This window comes from Uloborus diversus, chromosome 1 (assembly GCF_026930045.1).
Source record: "Uloborus diversus isolate 005 chromosome 1, Udiv.v.3.1, whole genome shotgun sequence".
In the NCBI taxonomy this organism is placed as follows: domain Eukaryota; kingdom Metazoa; phylum Arthropoda; class Arachnida; order Araneae; family Uloboridae; genus Uloborus; species Uloborus diversus.
In genome coordinates this window covers 37837006-37859917 of record NC_072731.1, presented here as the reverse complement: position 1 = coordinate 37859917, position 22912 = coordinate 37837006, and the positions used below count along the sequence as shown (strand labels likewise).

Sequence of the window (22912 nt, the reverse complement as noted above, 5' to 3'; positions counted from 1 at the left end):
CATTAAATTATCTATTTAACTTTTACTCAAAAAAAGAACTTTAACATAAACTCCGTGTCCGAACTTTAACTTTGTGTGATGCTTAACAAAAACGGTTGCCATTGCTCTGAGTTATGCTTGTTGGGTCTGCCGCGTGTATGCTCGCTGATGACGGCTTGCACACAAAAATTCTTCGCAGCCACAATTTCATGTTCCGATTTTTAATTTTTTACAATGCTTTCATTTAATCAATCTCTTTATCTTTTTGCTATAGCTTTTTGCTATGTTATTTTTGAGAAATATTCCTAACATGGCAGTAGTGCACCTGATACACCCTTTTATATCACAAATGTATATAAGCGCGAGAAAAAAAAGTAGAAAAACACAAACTGAAGTCGCAATTGCACTTTCTAAATTCTATAACTCTATTTTCATCCACTTTCTAATTTCTTTTGTACAGAAAAAAAGTTTTTTTCACCTCAAAACGTGTGTGTACATTTTTCTGTAATTTTGTGCAAATTAACGTTGTAAATTTTCTTTTACTTTTCTGTATAAGTCGTTGCTTTATTTCTTATTCTTGTTGTTTATTCACTTTTTTAAATCATGAGCTAGCAACATAAATATTAATTTTTCGCAATCGTCAATAATTCGTCAACGTATGGAAAAGAGGAAAATTTCCAATAAAGTAAATTAAAAAAAAAAACTTTTTATTTATTATTGTTTATTTATACTTCCCAATGAATACATAGTATGATCTTTATAAAATGGTACTAGTCCTAAACAACTAAACAATAACTCATGAAATTCCGCACCGATTTTTTATTTTCAAAATCTATCCGCAAAAAATAACGACAATAAATTATTTTTAAAAGATGGAAAAACCCTTGGGTAATTTCAATGAATATATTGTCGTTCGTAGGTAAACGGCAGTATCTGCAGAAATGAGTTTTCGAGATTTTTAAAGAAATGCATTTTGGATTTAATAAGAAAATGTGGGAAGTAGACACTTATTTGTTTCTTGCTTTTTTTTCAGCAAAAACCAACGAATCAAGCTTGTACACTAAAGCAAACGTACAATAGATGTAAAAAATAGACAAAAAAACGCAGTTACTACCCTTCACCTGTACATGGCAGCACAGAAATGTTTGTCTGTATGATGTTTGTGTGTTTGTGTGCGCGCGCACTCACAGAGTATGATTTGGGGAAAAGATTAAAAAGTATAATTAAAGTAATTTTCTTAAAAATGAGCATTCAAATTTTCAATTATAAATTCGTTAATCTACAAAAGAAACAGCACTTTTTTTAATTCTTCAAATACATGGTATTTTTCTGTTAGGGGCAAGAAACGGTAAAACATATTTTGCGCTTTTTTTTTTTTTGGTTTTGTTTTCTCTCTGTTTTCCGAGCGGTTTGTCAGCTTCCAGTACAGCATTGAGACTACGAGTGAAATTAGGAATGAACTAGTGAAAATGAGTATTAAGGTTTCTTTCTTCTGACACATTTATAAGCATCAAAAAGAGTAAAACTCGTCGAATACTATTTGCGAGCAAGAGTTACGTTTTTGGCTGATTGCCAGGAGAGCACTGACGTCATCATCTGACGTCAATTAAGCTCTAGGGAGCAAATGCCCCAGACACGTGCCTCAAAAATGGCCTCTTGCGAACAAGGGCAGTAGCCCGTTTTTGTTGTAGGAAATGAAGCGTACTGGTTTTTTTTTTCGGTTATTTTTGGTTGAATGATTTATAGCGTTTTGCTTTCCATCTGAAAATAGAGCCAAGTTCGCGCCTTTTAGCAAAAATATACAATGAGATCCGTAGTTTTGTCCAGAAAACATTTTTCTTTTCAAAAAATTGGTGCTTTTATAAAAGATAGAGAACACGTCAATATGTTTTTAATATATATGATTGTTGTCTGTTACTAACTAATATTCCACAAAATAAAGAACTATGCTATATGGATCAGAAAGAAGATTAACATTGAATGATTGGAACCGGGATTGATCACGCGGAGTGCTGATGTTGCAGATTGCGGTGCCGAAATTTCTTGAGAAACGAGCTGCTCAGAGATATTTTTTCTCTTTTTTGGTGGGGAACTGTGTTCTTGGGGGTTGCTCCATAGTATTGAAGGGGCTATTACTTCTGGGGAGGTAGGCATCGCTGGATAGGAACCTGTGGTCGACAGAAAAAAAAAGCAAATTAATTCAGTGAGTGCAAAAGCTTACTCTAAATTATGAAAAGTAATACTCTCGCAATATCTGCAAAAAGAATTTAATTCATCGAACAAGAGATAGCCAATGTTCGAGCAACTGGACTGTTTAAAAATGTTCGATGATTACTGTGAATCAATTTTCGAATTCTATAACATATTTGGTAAGGCAATATTACTGACAAATGTTATTTGTGAAACAATGATTTGATATATTGAAAGTACGTTGATAATTTGTTTCAGTTTTCTAATCCTTAAACAGTTAGTCAAATTTTCACATTGTTTATATCTGTAATTATTTTTACGTTACATCTCTTAGAATGGTGATTCTATTAGCATTTATTAACATAAATAAAAGTATTGTAGGTCATTATTACATATTTTAAAGGATGGCCTTAAATTCACTTTGATTCACGTAAAATGTATTTGTACTGTAAATAGTAAGGTATAACTCAATTAAAATATTTCGCTTGTATCTCGAATTAGAAGGGATGCTAGTTTTTCACAGTAATATTGAAAAACTTAGCAAGCTTACACGATAATGTACTTTATTCATATTGAATTCATTCTACTCAAACAAGCTGTTTTGCATAACATTAGAAATATTGAAAAAAAATTATCAAATATTTACACAAGCAATACATATGAATTTTGTATGACGTTTATGCAAATATATATGAACTATATATGAATTATATTTCAATATGAAAGAAGTTTCGAAATTTTTGATACAGTGTAATTGTGTTTTAATTTCAGCACCCATTTTACGTTAGTAGTATACGTTGCATTTAATGTATGGTTATAAAATTCATCTCATCCTAAATAATAATTTGAAATAATCTTCGTTTAAAAGAAAAAGGCAGCATTAAAAAAAATGATTCAGACATAAAAAGAATTCAGAATAATTGTATGATCGAATGCAATTGTGGCATGTGTGGTAAGAAAGGTCTTCTGCAGTGACCAATTTTTAAAGTCTTGTTAGCAAAGCTAATATAGAAAAAACAATTTAAACTGAATTTTGGCTATGCACCCCAATAATGTCCAAATCCAATTTTAGCACAGATTCATTGAATAATTTCATGTTTGACTCTACAGGGGGAGCACCTCATCGACTACTTGAAATCTCGGCACCAAGTTCTCAGTCCTCAGCTTTGTTGAAGGATCTGCATCCGGGCACTTCATACGTGCTTAAAGTTGTAGCTGAAAATGCTGTTGGCAGGGGAGAGCCTTCTGATGCCGCATACCTTAAAACAGGAGAAGAAGGTAGGTATAATGACCCTTCCATGGAAAAATTTATCTATTCATTTATTTACTTTAATTTTTATTATTATATTTTATTTATTTTTCATTTTTTATTTCAATTTTTCCAACTATTTTTATTTTTATTTATTTTTTAATTTTATTGTTAAGCACGAGAGATACTATATTACAGTTACTTTAATTGCAGTAGTTATAGGGCCCATTTTCAATCATAAAAACTGACCAAAACAGATTCAATTCAGAAGTGAAGATGTCTGATTCATCACAATTCATAATACTACCTTAAATTTGTACTACAATTTTGAATTGCGTTTGGTTAATGATGTAGTTAAGGCAGGATGTAAAGGAGGAACGACAGCCCCAGTCTCTTTCGTTTTTAAGCTTAAGTCTTCTCACTTCGTAACCCTTTGATACAAGCATCCTACCAATTTTTGATTACATCAATTTATTCCACTACGATATTAACAACAGAGAATAATTTGGCGATGAAATTAAGTTTTATGTATTTTAAGAATCCATAAAAATAGTAAAAAATTTATAATAAATAAAATATTGATGTTACCTTAATCGAATACTGGTACAAACCAATAAATATCAACTCATCAATGCAAATCTGAATTAAAATGTTATTTTCAGGATCGTACGAGGAGAAACCATTTACTTTACATTTAGCTTTTACACCTTTGCTCTGTGTTGCTGTAAATTATCTCATCTAAGGACACATCTGGGATACCAAAAGTATAATGGATATAAGTAGCACTGAGTAAAAATAATAAACTAAAAACGTACTCCTATTTATTGAAGAAATTAATTCAAAATATATATTTTAGTTTTATTTGTAATGATGCAAGACCGATTGCTTGATTATTATTTATTTTTTTTTTGCTGATAATCTTAAAACAATTATTAGAATTGCTTCAAATTTTCAGAACCAAACTCGCCACCTGCAGATATCATCGCAGAACCTAGAGGATCTTCTACAATCAGAGTCTCATGGAAGGTAAATAGCATTTCTAATGAATCTTTAACTCCTAGCAATAACAAAAATCGTACATTTGCGCAGATCTCGTTTTTAGAATAAGAAAAGTTTTGAGAAAATGTTGAAATATTCGGGGAATGTCTTTTTTTCTATTTATTACTAACCATTTTGTTCAAGACATCTTGATTTAGGTGCGTGCTATTTCAAGTAGCCTAGTAAAACAAGTTGACAAGTAAAAACAGATATACTTTTTTTTTCCTAAAGAAAAGGAAAAATCAGATATTTTTTTCCTTTATGTCTTAGGCGAAAGCTCTTGACTAAGTTCTATTACTTAAAATTACAAATTTTCCATATACAGTAGCAAACTACTATTTTGTTCGCTTATGAAAACACTGAAGGAATTGGATAAATTTAACTGAAACAAAAATGTAGGAATTATTTTTACTTTCTCCACTGTAAACCCTTGATTTCTGTTATTCATCATATCTTATTTCTTAAACTCTTGGTAGTAATAACAAATTTTAAAAAGTAGCGGTTTTTTTTTTTTTTAATAGCATGTATTGTACTTGAACACTATTATATGTAATGCTAAGTGAAGTCATGAAATTTCGCAAAACCTAGTAGAGAATCTATGCAATAAATTATAATAAATTTGAATTTATGACTCAGGATAGCCCAAATCAGTTTATATGCTGTCTACAGAAATGTTCATATCTCTTTCACATGTTCAGAAGAAATTTCCTTTCACCTCTGCAAGATTATGCATTAGTAGAAAAAACATTCTTAGAATATTCTGTCAAGGATGACAAAAATAGATTACAATGCAACCTTTATTTGCTGTGCCACTACATAATAGTATTTAATATTAAATTATATATTCAGTGACATACAACTATTTTGTGGTACTTTTTACTCATTTAAGCTGCTTGAATCGTCCTTACTTTTAGAACTATGTGCTTTGAAATATGTTTACTCGTAAGATCTAAGGGCTCTTTTTACGATACACACACACACACGCGCAAAGTCTCTTTTATGGTGGAGGGTAGAGATCCGAAAAAAATATTCACCCTCCAATTTTACTACTGTCGTTCTAACGTTTTCCTGAATTTTAACTCTTTCTTTTTCAGCCTCCTCCTAAAGATAGCTGGAATGGACTTCTAAAGGGATACTATGTGGGCTACAAAAGTAGGGACTCCAGCCAGCCGTACTCATACAAGAGCGTTGATTTCCAGCCAGATGTACAGCAAGAATTTTTTCTGACCCATCTGTTGAAGGCTTCAGATTACAGCGTCGTAGTGAAAGCTTTCAACGGGGCGGGAAGTGGACCACCGTCACACGAACTTTATGTCCGAACACTGGATGGAGGCAAGTCATTGAACAATTGAGGACTCCTTTCTCGTCTAAATACACTGATGAAAACGTTAAAGATCATAGTTCTTCAAATTTCAAAATTTTGTAGCCCGCTCAAGTATTAGATTATATTTTGGTCATAAGTACTATATGACTAATTTTTTGTGTTACAAGCACTACACACAAAATATGACTGTCCAAGGGTGCGCTTTTTTGAAGGATATTGACTCAAAAGGCTTCCTCTTGCTTTAAAGTTTTCGCGATCTAAGACAATGGGCCCCCAATTTTCGCTTATAATTTTTCATCTCAGAGCAGAAACATGATCCAATTTCTAAAAATAACAGCTGCAACTAAAAAAAATTCAGTGCCAAAAGTATTCCATTATTTGCACAGGCTTTTCACAGAATTTAATTAATATTGAAGAAAAATGTACATACTTTTTGTTCAAATCATAGAAATGCCTCTTGAGAGCTTGAGATTTTTAATATCGCAATACTTTGTAAATTGTTCAGTTTAGTCAGGAAGTAAAACAACTACATCTTCGAATAAATAAAATTTTTGAGTAAATGCTAAAAAAGTCCTAATAAATGTTCCGAGCTTTATGTGACTAGTATAATTGTGTGAAGAAAGATGTTTTGAAAGATCTAAAAGAAATTTACCTCTTTTTCCTTTCTTTTAAAAAGGAACAAATTTATCATTCAACAAAATTTACTTCTGAGTTCAGCAATGCATATTTCTCCTTCCTTAACTATTAAAAAAACCTTGGGTCTCTCTCCCTCTCTCTCTCACACACACACATACACACACACAAATAAATAAATAAATAAATATATATATATATATATATATATATATATATATATATATATATATATATATATATATATATATATATATTTATATTTATTTATTTATTTATTTATTTATTTATTTATTTACAGTGCATTATTCCATATTTTTCCTCTCTCTCATATGTATATTTATTTATAATGCAAAAGAAAATCCTCACCATTGAAAAGTCCTAACATATAGGGGGGAAAAGCATTTCAAACAAATATTTTATTGCATAATGATGATGAGATATGCATTTTTAAGAGTAGATATTTTACAAATATCACGAGTACGATAGTTTACAAAATATCGACCAATAATTCGACCATTTTTCAAATCACGCTGCTTTGCTACAACTTAATAACAGCATTTCATAACCCCCATTTTCTTTTGAATCTTACCATAGATTTACCTCCAGCTCCTTCTGTGTATGTCATAGCCACATCTGCTACGTCGGTCAGTCTCCGTTGGAATACACGGAAAATAGACAATCCACTTTCAGGTATGCAGTTATTGAAATTATCAATTGAATGTTTTATTAGTTTTAAAACATAACCTGCTGACATCTGATTATGATGAAATTACCATCACATTATCCAATTTTTAATGCTCTTGATATATTTTTTTTTCCAACTCATTAGTAGATACCAGGTTGTGCTCCATTCCCCGTTGAACCGTTTTGTGCCACAAATGTTGCCATAACTTCACAAATAAATATAAACTCGTGAATTATAAAACTTTCGCTATATTTACGGTGTCCATCGGCTATAAATAAGTGCTATGTAATACAAGTACACCGGATGTATTAATTTTGTCCGTCATTTAAGGCTAGTTATAATTTTCTTACGAATTGGCACCATGGGATATGTTAATTACAAAATAACCCCTTGACCCAAAAAAGTTTGTTAGCCACTGACTTATGCTTTAATGGGAAGTCCTGAGATATGCCATACAGCGCTGGAAAAGTGGTAATTTGTTTCATGTTAGTGATCGAGCGAGGAAAATCATAATATTTGATATGATTACCAAGTCTCTTTAAAGAAAGACTTCGGAAAATCGGACCTTTCCATTTTGGAATTAAAAGGTAAAATCTCCTTGCAGAAATATTCTTAATTCGTGATATTGATGTTTGTAAATATGCAGTAGACTCAAGTAAATGTAATATTTTTCAAAATGTTACTTATATATGTGATTTTGCTTTCATAACACTTAAAATGTGTCACAGTTGAAATACTCAAAATAGATAGTGAAAAGCGAGAACCGAAGTTCTTCACTCGCATAAGTTTAATCACATTTCTAATAAGTAAAAATATTCTGTTATTTTCTAATAGGATATACTGTGCATTACCGAGAGGACCAAGGGCAATGGCAAGAAGTTGCGGTTGTTGCCCCAGAAGACAACACATACACGCTGAGCAACTTACATCCCCAGAAAATGTACCAAATTTATGTCACAGCGACCAATCAATATGGAAAAGGAGACCCAAGTGAGATCGTTGCAATCAAGACTGGAGAAGGAGGTGAAATTTTCATTAAAATATTATTTTTAAAAAATACATAGTAGATTATAAAAAATGAAAAAAAATCTTGCTTCAAATTTTGAATCTGTAAGGCTTTTTTTTTTAGAAATATTCTTAAAAATTATTTTTATGAAGTGTAACAATTGTTGTTAGTTTGTTGTTCAATGCGACTTTTTTCAGCACGTGAAAAATTATTGACGCTTTATAATATGAGAGAAAAAAAAGCAAGTTGCTTCTTAAAAAAAATAACTTCTAATAAAGTTGGGTAGTATTGCTTCAAGTTCATCACCAGATGAACAAGCCTTTTCTTAAAACATGTTTTAGTTTTCCAACGCAATGACTTTAAACAGAAGAAAAATGATTGTACATTTATAAACTTTTAAGATGGAAAAAAATTTGACAGGAGATTAGCGTTAGCTTTGCTATGACATGAAGAAACTTGGTCTCCATCTTGCTTTTCCAATTTATTCATGTAATGTATCCAACATTTTTGCCTTTTGTACATACATACACATATTGAGATTCATTTTTTTCGAAGCATAATCTCATTAGATTCTTACTAGTTTGCATTATTTAATTACCATTAAATTACCGTTTATTAATGCAGCAGTTCCCAAACTTTTTAGGCCACGGAACCCTCAGTGATATACTTAAAGGAACCCCGTTTTTGTTTCTGACTAAAAGACAAAATGTTAACGATCTAGGAGTCAAATAATAAAGATGAAAAATGATCATCATTCGATTACTTTCTTCCGCATAGAAAAAACTTGCTTACGTGAGAGTTTTCGTATTTTGACAGATTAACACGTCTTAAGGTGTGCCGAGCCTACCTTAACCATTTTTGGAAATTATCTCTCTGTCTACTTGTGTTTAGCATGTATTTTACCTTAGCATTTTTTTTTCTTAAGAGTGATCAAACTCAAAATGTAATACATGGAATTGAAAGAAACATGGTATACTCGTGTATCTCCATGTGAGCTGATGTTGATTAGTTTTGCCACTAATTTTTTCAGAGATAAATGCCAAATCAACCGATTTCCAGTTTTATCGTGACTGCTGTGCGTCAAATCAAGGATTCACATAAAATTTGCTGCACATGCGTACCTCAATGGCAGAGGTGCTGATAAATTTTTACTCCCAATCATTTCAAAGGGGTGAAACAACAGAATTATTTTCTCGTCAAGCATTACTATTTCTATCTCGAAAAATAATACAAGAATTCAAACAAGAACAGAAATACAAGGAGACCTCAGCTGAAACAATTTGCAGATTCATCTTTGGTTTTTGCACCTATTACTCAAGAGAAGGACTTTGAATGCTTTTGTCATAAAGACAGCTTTCTTTATGCCTGACCAGGGGCTAAGCAACACCAGCCCACTATCTCCAAAAGTATTGATTTGGGATGGAACTTTGGAAGACTTCGACTACAACTGATTGAACCTGCCCTATCCAAGTTAACGCACATGGTGGATCCCCGAACGTTGTCAGTATCAAACATGTGACCCATCAGTCACAAAATATGTAGCTGCACTGAGCTTTCTTCATACAGATTGTTTCTGGCAGAAATTCCATTTAAAAAAGCAAGACATTTTTTTTTTTTTTTTTTTTGAGGCAGGGAACACAAAAATTCAGCTTTCTTTTTAACGCTATTTCTTTGTTACTTTGTCTCTCCCAACAAACTAACAAATGTTGTTACTGTTTCCCTTTGAGTAAAAATCGTCACTTGGTTCAGTTCACCAAAAAAGAGTCGACAAAATATTTATCCGCCTTCGTTCCTCGTGTAAAACATCGAAAACAGCTGAAAATATTGACGCTTTCCTGCTCCAGTTGAAAAAATTTCATTTCACTTGAAAATTTATACAAGCTTTAAAAACTTTTGTTTTGGATTCCTAGCATATTTTATGTGGAAAAGTAGTGATTTTTGCTGCCTACCCATGTCTTCATAAATCTTAATAAATAGTCTTGACTGGAGAAAACGAGATTTGACAAAATAAACGATTTCTGAAGCTTCATGAAGAACTTTCCCCAATTTCAGATGATAGTTACTTGATTATGACATGGCGATGCTAAAAACTGTGTTGACTCAATCTGGAGCACTATTTTAGACCCTTGATATTGATTGTTTTATTTTTCCTTGAAACTAGTGGAAAATAAATTCATACAACGGCTAACTAGCAGCGGAATCCTTCTTATACTTCAGCGGAACCCAAGGGTTCCGCGAAACACACTTAGGGAAACGCTGCATTAATGTATCAAGTATTTTCTAACAATAAGTGTCAGGTTTTTTTTTCCGAGTCTTAGCCTTCACATGGATTTTAACATCAAAGTTAATTATCATATCAAAATTACAAAATTGTTTGAACTATTTTTGTTTTCTATTGCGGAGGAAAAACAAAAATTTTATTGTTATTTGTATACAATCCTATTTGGTTCTGTATATCTAAGTGTAGCAACCTGTTTCTAAAAATCTTGTATTTTGATAAACTCTATTTTCTACCTCTGGTAGCATAATTTTCTACACAATACCGGTTTCTTCTTTCTTTCTTTTTTTTTCCTTCTTTTTTTAAATTTATTTCTGTAAATACAGATTTTTTTTTTTTTTTTTTTTTTTGCAAATATAGCACAGTTTTTTTCAACTTTTTCTGAAAGTTGCTTTTTTTATCATTCACTTAGCTACTATTTTATAGCAATCAAGTTATTTTCCATAACACTGTTTAGTTTACAAAGCATGGATCCATGTGGTGACTATAACAACAAATTCTAAAAGTAAAGTTGATTATTCTACAGCACATTGAAAGTTGAGATTGAAGAAAAGGATTATTTCTATAAAGCTGTTTAATTTACAAAGAAACCACCCACCTAACTGAAGAAAAGATTAATTCTGTAAAGATGTTTAACTTGCGATACATCGAATCACGTTTTTTAAACAAAAGACAATTTTGGAAAAGTGTTTTTATTCACTGAGCTTCAACCCATATATTAAAAAGAGGAACATTTCTGTAAAATTGTTAAATTTACAGGGCATTAACACGTGTAGTACTAAAAGTATTTTCATGTAAAGTTGTTACAAAGCATCAAATGGCGTGACTTAAAAGAAAGAAAATTCCTGTAATCTTGCTCATTTGTAAAATTGTTTTATTTACAAAGCATCTATCCACGTGGTCGAATCAAAAGAATATTTCTGTAATGTTGTTTAATTTACAGAGCATCAACCCGCATGGTCAGAACAAAGGATTCTTTCTGTTAAGTTGTTTAACTTTCATCGCATCGACCTACGTGGCTGAAACAAAGAATCATATCTGTTAAGTTGTTTATTTACATAGCATCTATCCACGTGGTTGAATCAAAAGAATATTTCTGTAATGTTGTTTAATTTACAAAGCATCAACCCACATGGTCAGAACAAAGATTGTTACTGTAAAGTTTTTTAATTTACATTGCATCGACACACGTGACTTTAACAAAAAATTAGTACATCTGTGAAGTTGTTTAATTTACAATACATCAAACCACGTGGCTCGAACAAAAGATTATATCTGTAAAGTTGTTTAATTTACAATGCTTTCACTTAAAGTTGTTTCTTTTACTTCGCATCCATTAGAAAAATGATGCCCAGTTAAAATCGCTGGAAGTTCGTTTCCTTACGGAACAACAGAGTGCTCTGTAGTCGGAACTTTCATTGCAAGCGTTTCATTGCTTTGTTACAGCGCTTTTAGCAAAATTTACAATTGAATTATTTAACCGCATCATATGCGACTTGGTGAATAACGTGTTATTTTTTATTTTTGTATTATCATTGCGCTGTAGCAATTAAAATTATAAAGAGTTTTAATTCCATTAAAAAATTAACATCGATATTTTAAATCATTTTTCTTGTATTCTTAATTGAAACTATGTCATGCAATTCACATCAATTGGATTGATATTTAAAAAAAAAAATGGGAAAGTGTTTCTGTAATTGTTATTCATTACAAAGTGTTACGTATATGACTGCGCTATTCTTTAATATATTCTTATAGGAGCCGTTAGATGTTTTAAAGAGCATGACCCAATTATGTTAATGAACTAGATATTCCTTATTAAGTAATCTATTTGCTGTGTGATTGATTTTCCATACTTCAATCGATATATTCGATTGTAAAGTACTGTTGGTAGCTGGTAGTCTTTGGATTCTACAAGTGAGGGTTGAGGACTTTGAAGTGAAGCTGTTGACATGTCGAGCATGTTAGCAACGCGACGCACAGTGGGGCGAAAACGCCAAAAAGCGCTTAAAATTTTTTTTAAACCTCTCGCTTGTTTGTTTACACAGGCACGTTATAATGGATTTTTCTTGATTTGTTTGGGCTCTGGGTCCAAAGTTCGCAGGTTTACGCAGCTAATTCCTTTTCAGAGTCTTTCTACAGACCATTTATGACTAACTAATATTAATTTCTAAAAAGACATAAGAGGACATTTTTTGTAGAGTGTTTTGAAAAACATAATTTTGAATTCCCAAGTTTTCGGTGCTGATCAAAACCGATTTTCAGTTTGACAATTTGATTACTCATTTTTTTTCGTCCTATTACTATCGTTGGACACAAGAGAAATTAAATATACCCGCCTTTAATAAGAAAAAATATATATACTGCTTAAAAGCAATTTTTGTTAATTCCCGCATTCATGGTTCTTCAACTTTCTAAAGGCTCCCTTCAGCTATGTAGTTTACGAAAGGCTCTAAAATTCCAGTTCCGATTGCCTAAGAACCTGTGCAATTTTTTAATCCTCAATTGGTTTAATATAGGGGGAAAACCCCATTTATAAGCGCTTTTTTTGGCGTTTTCGCCCCACTGTGTGGCGTCTGGCGCTTTTATATGGATCTATTATTCCCTTTAGCTCTCTTAGAAAGTGCGTGAAATATGGTATTTTTTTTTTATCTTGGTCTGATGAAAATAAGAGATTCCACAACTTTGATTTTACGAAATTATTTTATTTGACGAGTGTAATATATTGTTTCTTTGAATGCATTTCTTGCTTCAAGACAATTGTAAAATAACGGGGAAATGACGGAAAGATTTGCCTACATTTAAAATTGATTTTGAATTACATTTTTAAAAAATATTTTCCACTAACCCAAACTTGAAAATTGAAATTCTATCACTATGAATGTGTGCGACTTTTTTCAGCCCTCGATGAGAGATGTAATAGTTAGTTTCCGTTGCTTTGAGATCTATTTCGAAAATTACATGGAAATTGGCTTCGAAATAGGGTATTTTGAAGTAGAACGATTTTAAGGAAAATATTTATCTTTATTTAAAATCTATGCTTAACTTAAAAAGAGAGAAACATAAAAAAAAAAAAAAATCTTCCTATTCTTAAAATAAGACCGCAGTTTTGAAAGTGAGAGAGATTTTACGTCCTTCAAGTTAGGGTATGCGTACCGCGGATTGTATTTCTGGGAAATTTACAAGTTTAACAACATGGCTTCAAACGCCGAATTTCATGTTTTGAAAACGAAACAAAAAAAAATGATGAATGGAAATTAAATATACATTTAATGCTTGTGGTTTTAACAAACTTTTTTAATGCAAAATTTTATTTGCTATGTTGTTAAAATACCATTTTATGACACAAAAATACATGAATAAATAAAAGTATTATGAAAATATTTTTAAAATTCGTACTAATAGTTTTTATCTTCATTGTCATTTCTTAAAGATTCTTTAGGGGATTTTTATATTGTTACATTTTGTGGTTGACGGATTTACCAAATACAACGGGAAGAGAAGCACTTTTTTTTCAAACTTATCGTACCTTAAATCAAGTATTGATTACTACTAGGAGATAAAGGGGGAGAAAACGAGCTATTCCCATTTGACATGACACGTGTCTTTAACAAAGAAGCCCTGAATAACACAGTCGAGGGCCAAAATGAACAAAAAGGTTTCCAACAGTAGCATAGCAGTCTTCACTGCACTGTAGTGTCAGGCAATGGTGAGGGGAGGGGGGATTTCGTGTCTTTATACTATAAAGCCGTTACTTTTGAAGTTTCAGTTTCTTTATCCTACGCGTATAACACGCAAAGCTCAATATACAGTGAATTATTTATTTCCTTCCCAACGTTAAACGACATAAAGATGTCAAGCACAATTGTTAATAATAACATATCATATTAATAGTAAGAAGTAATGAAACAGAGAACAGTTGATTATTTCCATTACTGTACACTTGATCTAAAAGCTGCTATAATTCCTGTGTAAAAGTGTAATTAGCCTATATTTCAGATTTTCTGTGCATGTGTTACTAGTAGCTGACATCTACTGGAACAGATAGAAATTATTTTTCTCATTCAATTTCTGCCTATATGCGATCTAATAATTCGGAGGGAAAAAAAGTATCTATACATAATATACATTCTTTCTGACCGTAGCTCAGCGTGTAATTGATTTTGTTGTTCTATGTAGTACATTTAATAGAGAACTTGATTCTTTTTGTCAATTTATTATGTCTTATGTAAAGTGAATAGTGAATAATTTGTAACTATAGTTTGAGCAAATCGAACTTGGCAGACTTGTAAAGGCTACACAGCATTATGAAGCTGACCGGTTAGGTTTCCCCAAACATACAATAGCGCAATAAGTATTTCTTTATTATGTTTGCTTACAGTATAATACAGTTGAGAGTTGACATACGCGAGGGATGCGATCCAAGACAGCTCGCGTTAAATCAAAATTTCGCGTTGTAAAAAAGGATATGTATGCTGTTTTTTGATAAATTTTTATTTTCACCTACAATATGCTAAAAGTGTGTAAGTCCATTTACGAAGACAATATTTAGTAACCGACAACGAAGCCGATGCGTAGCCTAGCTTTTCGCTTTCAAAAAAACTCTCGTTTTAAGGGTGATGAGTTCACGTCAGCTTTGAGATACGTACGTTACTTGTGAAAAACTCGCTTTTCCATTTACCATTCCGCGAATCCATTTCGCATAAGTCAAATCGCGTTATAGCGTCCACAGTGCCTTGAAAAGTTGATTTTATTGTGTACAAACAAAGAAAGAGATAAAGTAGTTGATTACTCGTCTGTAATGAATGTAACATTTGAAATGATGACTATTTTTAATGTGTAACGTAATAAAGTCAAAAGCTTACTATTTTTGTTCCGATACAGACAATGCAATAAAAATAATATATATATATATATATATATATATATATATATATATATATATATATATATATATATATATTATAAAATGTGCTATAAAGGCGATTGATTTATATTCCTAAACCAACTTACAATTGACTTAATGTTTTTATACAATAGCCAATTCTATTTTGGATCGACGCATTAACGGTTCCACTAAACAGCTCACAAAGACATTATAAAGGACATGGATTATACTTTTATGTACTGCAATTAAATATTAAAAATTTCCAGACGCAATAATTATTTATTTGTTTATTTATTCGGCTCTAACGGGCGTATTTTATGAGGTCCGTTGATTGCTTAGTTGTTTTTAAATATTGATTTTGTAAATCTTCGAAATTTAATTGCATTATATGAAAGTAAGAATCTCACATATTGTCTCACACTTAGTCTTTCTAGGATATTTAATGCAACAGCTGATACATGCGTTGCCGTGAAATTGCTCACAATGTAATAGAATTAAAATTTTATTGCTTTATTGTAGCGTAATGTAATACAGTGAATCATTAGTGTTTTATTTATGTACAATGCAATGTAGTGGATTATAAGTACTTTAATCGTAGACAATATTAACCTAGTAAAAAATTGATTCTTTGTTTCAATGCAATATTAAAATCTGAATACATTATTTTGTTGCTTCGAGAAACTACTCGACATTTTATTGATCGGATTTTTATCATGAAATGAATAATATGATTCAGTAAAATATAGCAAATCGAGTGATAGATTTGCTTAATAACTGTTGTAGTTCAATTTGAAATAAAATGTTTAAAGATTTAAGTGAATATGTATTACATTCTTCAATTGATAAAACAAAAATAAATAAATAATGCTCACGATGATTATTAATTCTGTTCAGCATCACATTACATTTCTTATATGCATGTCACTCTTATGCAGACGATAGTTGGTTTGGATTTGAAATAAAACTGACAAACAGTATTTGACTTAGGCGAATCTGCTTTTTTAAAACGGAACAATACTTGTTGGGTGAATGACCGAGTATAAATTGAAAAAAAAAAAAAGAGTGGGGTATGTATTTTCAGAATTCTTTGTTCTGCCAGAAGTTCAATACAACAATCGCCAAAGTAGTAGAGTAATGAATCATTACTTTCGCCACAATTTTGTTTTAAAGGTCACGACCAATGACAGGTTTTTGACAATACTTCCTTTTGTTTGAAACTAACTTCAACATCGGTTTTAGATGCGGTAGTTTCAGTAAGCGGGCAAAATTGTTTCATGATGGTATTTTAAAAACTAACTTTAAAGAAACATGACTGCACTTTGCTATTTTTAAATTTTACATTTTTAACTTATCCTTTTTTTATTTACTCTTTTTTAATTGTTGTTAATTTATTTTATTTATTTATTTATTTATTTTTTTTTTTTATTTATAGTTTCAAAAATGTATTTTTGCATGTCATTTCACTTGATTTGAAATAGATTTTTATAAAAAAAAACCTTCGCTATCTTTTTTTTTTCAACATATATATATATATATATATATATATATATATATATATATATATATATATATATATATATATAGAACAGTCGAAATATTTAATATGCTCATGCGTCTTCTTTTATATTCTTAACAAGTTTTCATTTAAGCTTTTTAATAAACTCAATCTGCTTTACGTAGCTATTTATGACAGTTATCTGCAAAAACTTCCAAAATTAGTTGAACAACATTTTGGAGCTTGTTCTTAAACTGTATAATATAGAGGGAATTTCGGCAAGATTTTAGGGAGTTAGTAAATTACAAATTATTTAATTGACATTGCATAAATAACACTAGATGCTTTATTTATATAGCATCAGTTGCCACAATTATAAAAAATTTAGCTTATGAACAGAGTGTTTCATATAAATTTTTAGTGTATTACCTGAAACATTTTACACTGAAATAATTTCCCTAGTGACAGGCCAATTATTTTATGTCAGCATCACTGTACAAATAATGTGTAATTAATACAAATGAAATTTAACAGTTGATTATGTGAACATTCTAGCTTTAAAAAAGAATGAGAATACATGTAATAAAAGGTCAACGGAAATCTTGTATTTTTATTTCTACTAACTTATACAAGTTCTAAAAGGTTCACCAAGTTTTATTTATTTTGAATACAATTATATTATATGCACTGATCATAAATACACGCAAGGTAGTTCGAATTTTTAAAATGTTTGTATCGCGAGCATTTACTATTGACTGTAACACGGCCAATTGCACTTTATCACAAACAGAAAAGATAATTTTAATTTCTGATGAGGATAAAAACATTTCATTTTGTAAAAAAAATTTTTTTTTTGTTATGTAACTTTTTGATTGAGGATTGATTGTTCTAGATTTAAATTCAGCGCAATTTTCAGTATGGAATCTCAGAACCTTAAAATACAGTTAGAGAGTTAAAGGCCTTTGGAAAAAATGTTTATGAGAACTCACCATAAAGCTTGGAAGACTCGAAAAAAAAGGGTGATTTAAAAAAAAAATGTGCATTACATTTGCATTATTTTTACATTAAAAAGCTAATTAATATTTCTGGGAACTGCGTGCCCCGATTTCCACCCCTTCCCCCCAAACCCAACTACATCAATGTATTTCACACATAATTAGTAGTCATGGCTTCATTTAATGTAGAAAAAAAAAACAAATATAAGAAACTCATACTTTTTTTCTTTGAAAGTGTTTTTAATTACAAGATTGAAACTGCGTTGAATGTCGAATAAAGTCTGCAATAAAACTGTAATGATTTCTTTTAATTTACAGCTCAAAGATTAAATTCTCTGTTATGCTAATTACCTAAATGTACAATGTTATGTTTAACTCTTATGTATTGTTATTCTGGTCAACGACAAAACATACTCGCTATTATTTTCAATAATTTCAATTCGTTAGAAAATTTTTGAACCTATATGTGTGCTTTACCTCGTTTTCTTTCCCCAGACGGACACTCCTTGCTGTCAGTATCTAGTTTGGGACCCAACTCAAGCTATTTTGACATGGCAGTCGTCATTCCTGTAACATTTTCTTTGTTGACTATTGGGATAGTTCTTATTGTGGCTTGTGTCTGTGTGAAAAAGATCCGCAGCCGACATAATCTTGAAAGAGGTAACTATTATAAAGTTCATTATATTAATTTCTTCTTTATCACTACCTACTGCAATCATAAAATATTTCGTTGAAGTTTCACATTCATCTTAAGTTTTCTGCTATCAAAGCTGTCGTTCCTGCAAAGTATCTATCGCACATCTTTTCTGCATGCAATCGAAATATACTCGTTGAAATATTCTGTTTGAAACAGGAGAGATAAAAAGAATTAAGTACACAAGTCTGCAGTAACATTTATTAAAATATGAACCAAAAACTCGCTCTGTCTCTGAAATGTTGCTCCGAGCGACGCATGTTTCATGGCTTAAAATATTAAATTTAATTGTTGTCACAAAACAGTATCTTAGACATAAGTATTAAAAAATAATTGGCAGTGAAGCCTTTTTACCTAAGCATTAAATAAAGGCATTTTTAATATTAAGATAATTAATTTTCGAAATTAGGAGATTTACAGATATTACTTCTTGAGCTTTTATGCAAGAATTGATATAATGTGAACCTGAGTTATTGAAGTTATGTTGAATTTTAAGTACCTTGCAAGGTACTAAAACTAATTAATAAATTAGGACAAAATATAATGACAGGCTAACGTGATGAGAAAGCTAAACGTGCAGCTATCATAGCACTGCTTCTAAGAGTTTCAAAGTTAAATAAGAGGCCTATTAGGGTCAGCCTGACTTATAAAAAGTCCAAAATTTTAGTTATTAAAATTACTTTCAAAACTAGATAATCTTTTAAAACTAAGATGTACAAACTGACGTTTTTTTCCGCGTTTACAATCTGTCATTTACTTGAACTCGAGCCATCTCGGGATAAGATTTTTTTTTTTTTTTTTTTTTTCAGATTAGTGTTTCGTTTTCTTTCGTTTTCCTTTTTATTTTTGAGCCTTTCTGAAAATTGCTTCATTTAATTATTCACAAAGAGAATTTTTATGAGAAAATTGGAAACTTTTATCCAAATAGTTATGCAACTTTGTACCCTAAATACGTTTCGTCTCTTTCTAGACATTTTAACATTGAAAATTCAATCTTTTATTTCACATCGAATTTAAGCATTCATCAATTATTGTGATGTGGAACAAAAAATTGATTTCTCCGATTTAACAAACTTACCCAAGAGAAAATTTCTTTAAATTTAATAGAAAAACATTCAATGAAAACTTTATACTAAAAAAGATACATTACATGAATTGAATTTTTAACTCAGATTCAAATTCTTGTTATGTTTACTCATATTGCAATAACAATCCAACTAAAGTGAATGATACGTTTTTTAATTGAAGCACTTGCAGCAGAAAAGCATCTAGCTATGGTTGGCACTCTACAACGCTACGTAGACATTGACAAGACGCGATCGCTGATGGATCCCAACAGAGCAGGACTTTATCCTCTTCCTTACGAAACGATTCAGATGATGTCTGAAGATCAAGACATCGTCAAAGGGCAGCAGGAGCTAAGAGCATTCATCAACAAGGTAAGGGATCACATAGAACACTCAGTATGCTCTTTTATATGGAAACATGGGGCAAAATGACGACCTGAACAGTATTTTTTTTATTATTATTTATTTCTCTCGGGCGAAAAAAAATTTCAACTGATACTTTGTTATATCAAATTCTTGAGACGAATCTTAATTGATAAAGCTATGAGATTACCATGAAATTGATTTCAAAAATTTGTTATGTCGAGGTATTTTTGTAAAACGCAATTATAGGTCATCTTGCTCCTGATACGGGATAAGATGACGATTTCGTTTAAAATAATATAGAACAAATATATCAGAAAATAGTGGAGCATTCATTATTCATAATTACAATTATTTCGTAATACTAAATTTTAAAAACATAACAGTAAAGAATTCCAAAGAGTTGAGAAAGATGTTTTTTCCTAACTGGTTCATATCGAGGCCGTGCCGGGAAAAAATTATAATGGTCTGATAAAAGCGAAATCAAATGCGTTCAACTGATAAGTTTAATGTGCTGTGGAAATATTTCCATGGCAATATTATTTTATCTGCAATAGATGCTGAGTACGTCATCTTGCCTCATGGGGCAGAGATTTTTGAATTGTCATTTTACTTAGACAACTTCAGTCAGCTATGCGGTACTCTAAAAATAAGCTGTGTTAAAAAAATTTTAAAACAATTAACAAAAATAAATGCAGCTTACTTTGAACTGATGAAACCATACTATACCATAAACAAAAATTGCATTCGCTGTCAAATAATAAGTACTTGATTAACAGTGGATGTACCTCTCTACTAACGTTTTGATTTGATCAATAAGGCATCTCGCGTTTGTTTTCTTACCAATTCATGAATATAACTATAACCTATTATTTTTTAATGGAAATTACAATATTTTTCATTTTTCCCCACATCTGCAACTTGCCTGTGTTCCCCTAGAGGCTGTTTCTGGGTTGAATTACTTACACAAGTAACATAAATTTTGAAGTGGCAGGCAAACGTGCGCGTCTGTATATACAACAGTTGGGTGTTGATGCCAATATTATACACTATAACTCATTATTTTTCAGTGATGTATCAAGTGTGTTTATAGGCCGCACTAACTTTTTTCTTGTTGTTATTAAATTCTTTATATTGTTTTTGATTTTTTTCATACTAACTTACTATTATTCATCACAATGTCTTTAAAAATAACTTATTTATTTTTATTCTTTCTTTTCAGGATGGAACGCAAACTTTGTACAATAAACCAATGACTTTAAGAAGAACATCTGACAATGAACATATATATGATAGTGCCCAATAATTCATTAGTGACGACTGACTGGACGTTACAATTGTTAGTTTAGCATCCGTTTTGATGCTGTGATGTACGTTATCACGTGGACAGGTGTATGACGTCAACAATCAATTGAAACTAACGGTTTGCCTTTCCATTCTACTAACGTTGCGTTTAAGTCAACAAATATACTGGAACTCAATAAAAGTACTTGGCAGTTTTTTTTTCTTTATACAGCACAATCAGCTTTTATTGAAAGTGAATACCAATAACATAAAGTCGTCTTCATCTTTATTAATTTTTATGTGAATAATTTTCAGAGTTCAAGTAATTTTCCTATCCTACGTTTTAACACTAAAAATGAACTTTTAACAGATAAGCTCTATCACATCAGTACATATGATTAAAAATGAAATTTAGCACCACGAAAGGTTTTTTTTCCAACTTTGTTCAGTTGAGCTGCTTTTCTACAACTTGTTTTATACATCGACTGTTCTTTTTTAAATGTTTTTTGCCAAAATAATTGCTTTCAAATTTTGCTGAATTGTTTCGTTTTTACTTCTGTTCAAATATTTCAAATTCTGGTTTAATATACGAAGTACATATTTCATATTACATTGCGTCGTTTAACATTGGCATAAAAGTTACACTCCGTGTTTATACAAAGAGAAGTGTAGTGATGTATTAACTTGCAGAAAGTTAATTAAATGGAAAGATATTGTTCAAATTCATTGAAATTACCTACTGTTTTATTTATTTATTTATTTATTTATTTATTTGGTGCATGAATTATTTCCTAAATTCGGTTTATTTGTTTCATTATTTTTCAATAAATTATTTTTTACCAGAATGTTGTTGTCGCATCCCACAAAGAGTAGGAGAAAGGAGAAAAGGGGGCACATGTGAACATTTTATTTAATTTCTTAATTTCTCAGAAAATATATCAATTTCTCACTGAAAACGGTCTTCATAATTGAATAGTCTTTTCCTTTTGCCATAGATTTTTTTCGGATCTAAAAAAAAATATTTTTTTTTTTTTAATTTTTAAAAAATGTCTTCAATTGTTCAAATGTTGTCAACATGTGCCCCTATAGAGAGGCACATGTGAACAAACTTGGAGCACATGTGTGTGTGCAGGAAGAGTGCCCTATTTCAACAAAAAACTCGTTATGATAAAGCATATACGTATATACCAATTACATTCAATGGTTTGTAACCTTTTCTGTGTCAATTTGAATAGTACAGTAACTCTCATTGTGAAAATATTTTTTCTGAAATATATAACTATGCTGACTCAAATTTTAAAGCTTCGTAGCATGTTCTAATCAGTGGATTGACAAGGTAAAATCTTATAAGACTAAACATCACAAATAATATTTAATTATGTGAAGTTTATTCTTGTTATACAATGCGTTTAAGTTTCATACAGAATATGATGATAAATTTGAAAATTATTCTAAACTTCAGTTTTTAATTAAAGGAAAAAATTTGGCTTTATCTTCCTTGCAAATATTATATACCACTAAATTTTTGGCCAACTGTTTAGTAATTAAAGAATTAAAAAAATAATAATAACAATTAATAATTATGTAAAAATAATTAACAATAAATTTACAGACTGATTACATCAAAATAATAATTAATAATCTTTGTCTCTTTTAACACTTATAATAAGCCTACACGGAGAGGATATGGGAATTTTTCACTGGTACCCCTACATGTTGTGTTCACAGGTGCCCTGTCATC

General features: G+C 30.7%; 1 protein-coding gene across 1 annotated transcript in view; it reads left to right on the top strand.

Annotated features, from left to right (window-relative positions):
* LOC129234361 (cell adhesion molecule DSCAML1-like) overlaps positions 1-21193 on the top strand; it is an 87420-nt gene extending 66227 nt beyond the window's left edge. The window contains exons 23-30 of the mRNA XM_054868355.1: positions 3280-3447; positions 4374-4444; positions 5551-5788; positions 7011-7106; positions 7936-8124; positions 18259-18423; positions 19706-19896; positions 21110-21193. Coding sequence (XP_054724330.1) covers positions 3280-3447; positions 4374-4444; positions 5551-5788; positions 7011-7106; positions 7936-8124; positions 18259-18423; positions 19706-19896; positions 21110-21193 — 1202 coding nt within the window. The remainder of the gene's footprint in view (positions 1-3279; positions 3448-4373; positions 4445-5550; positions 5789-7010; positions 7107-7935; positions 8125-18258; positions 18424-19705; positions 19897-21109) is intronic.
* The last annotated feature ends 1719 nt before the right edge of the window (positions 21194-22912 follow it).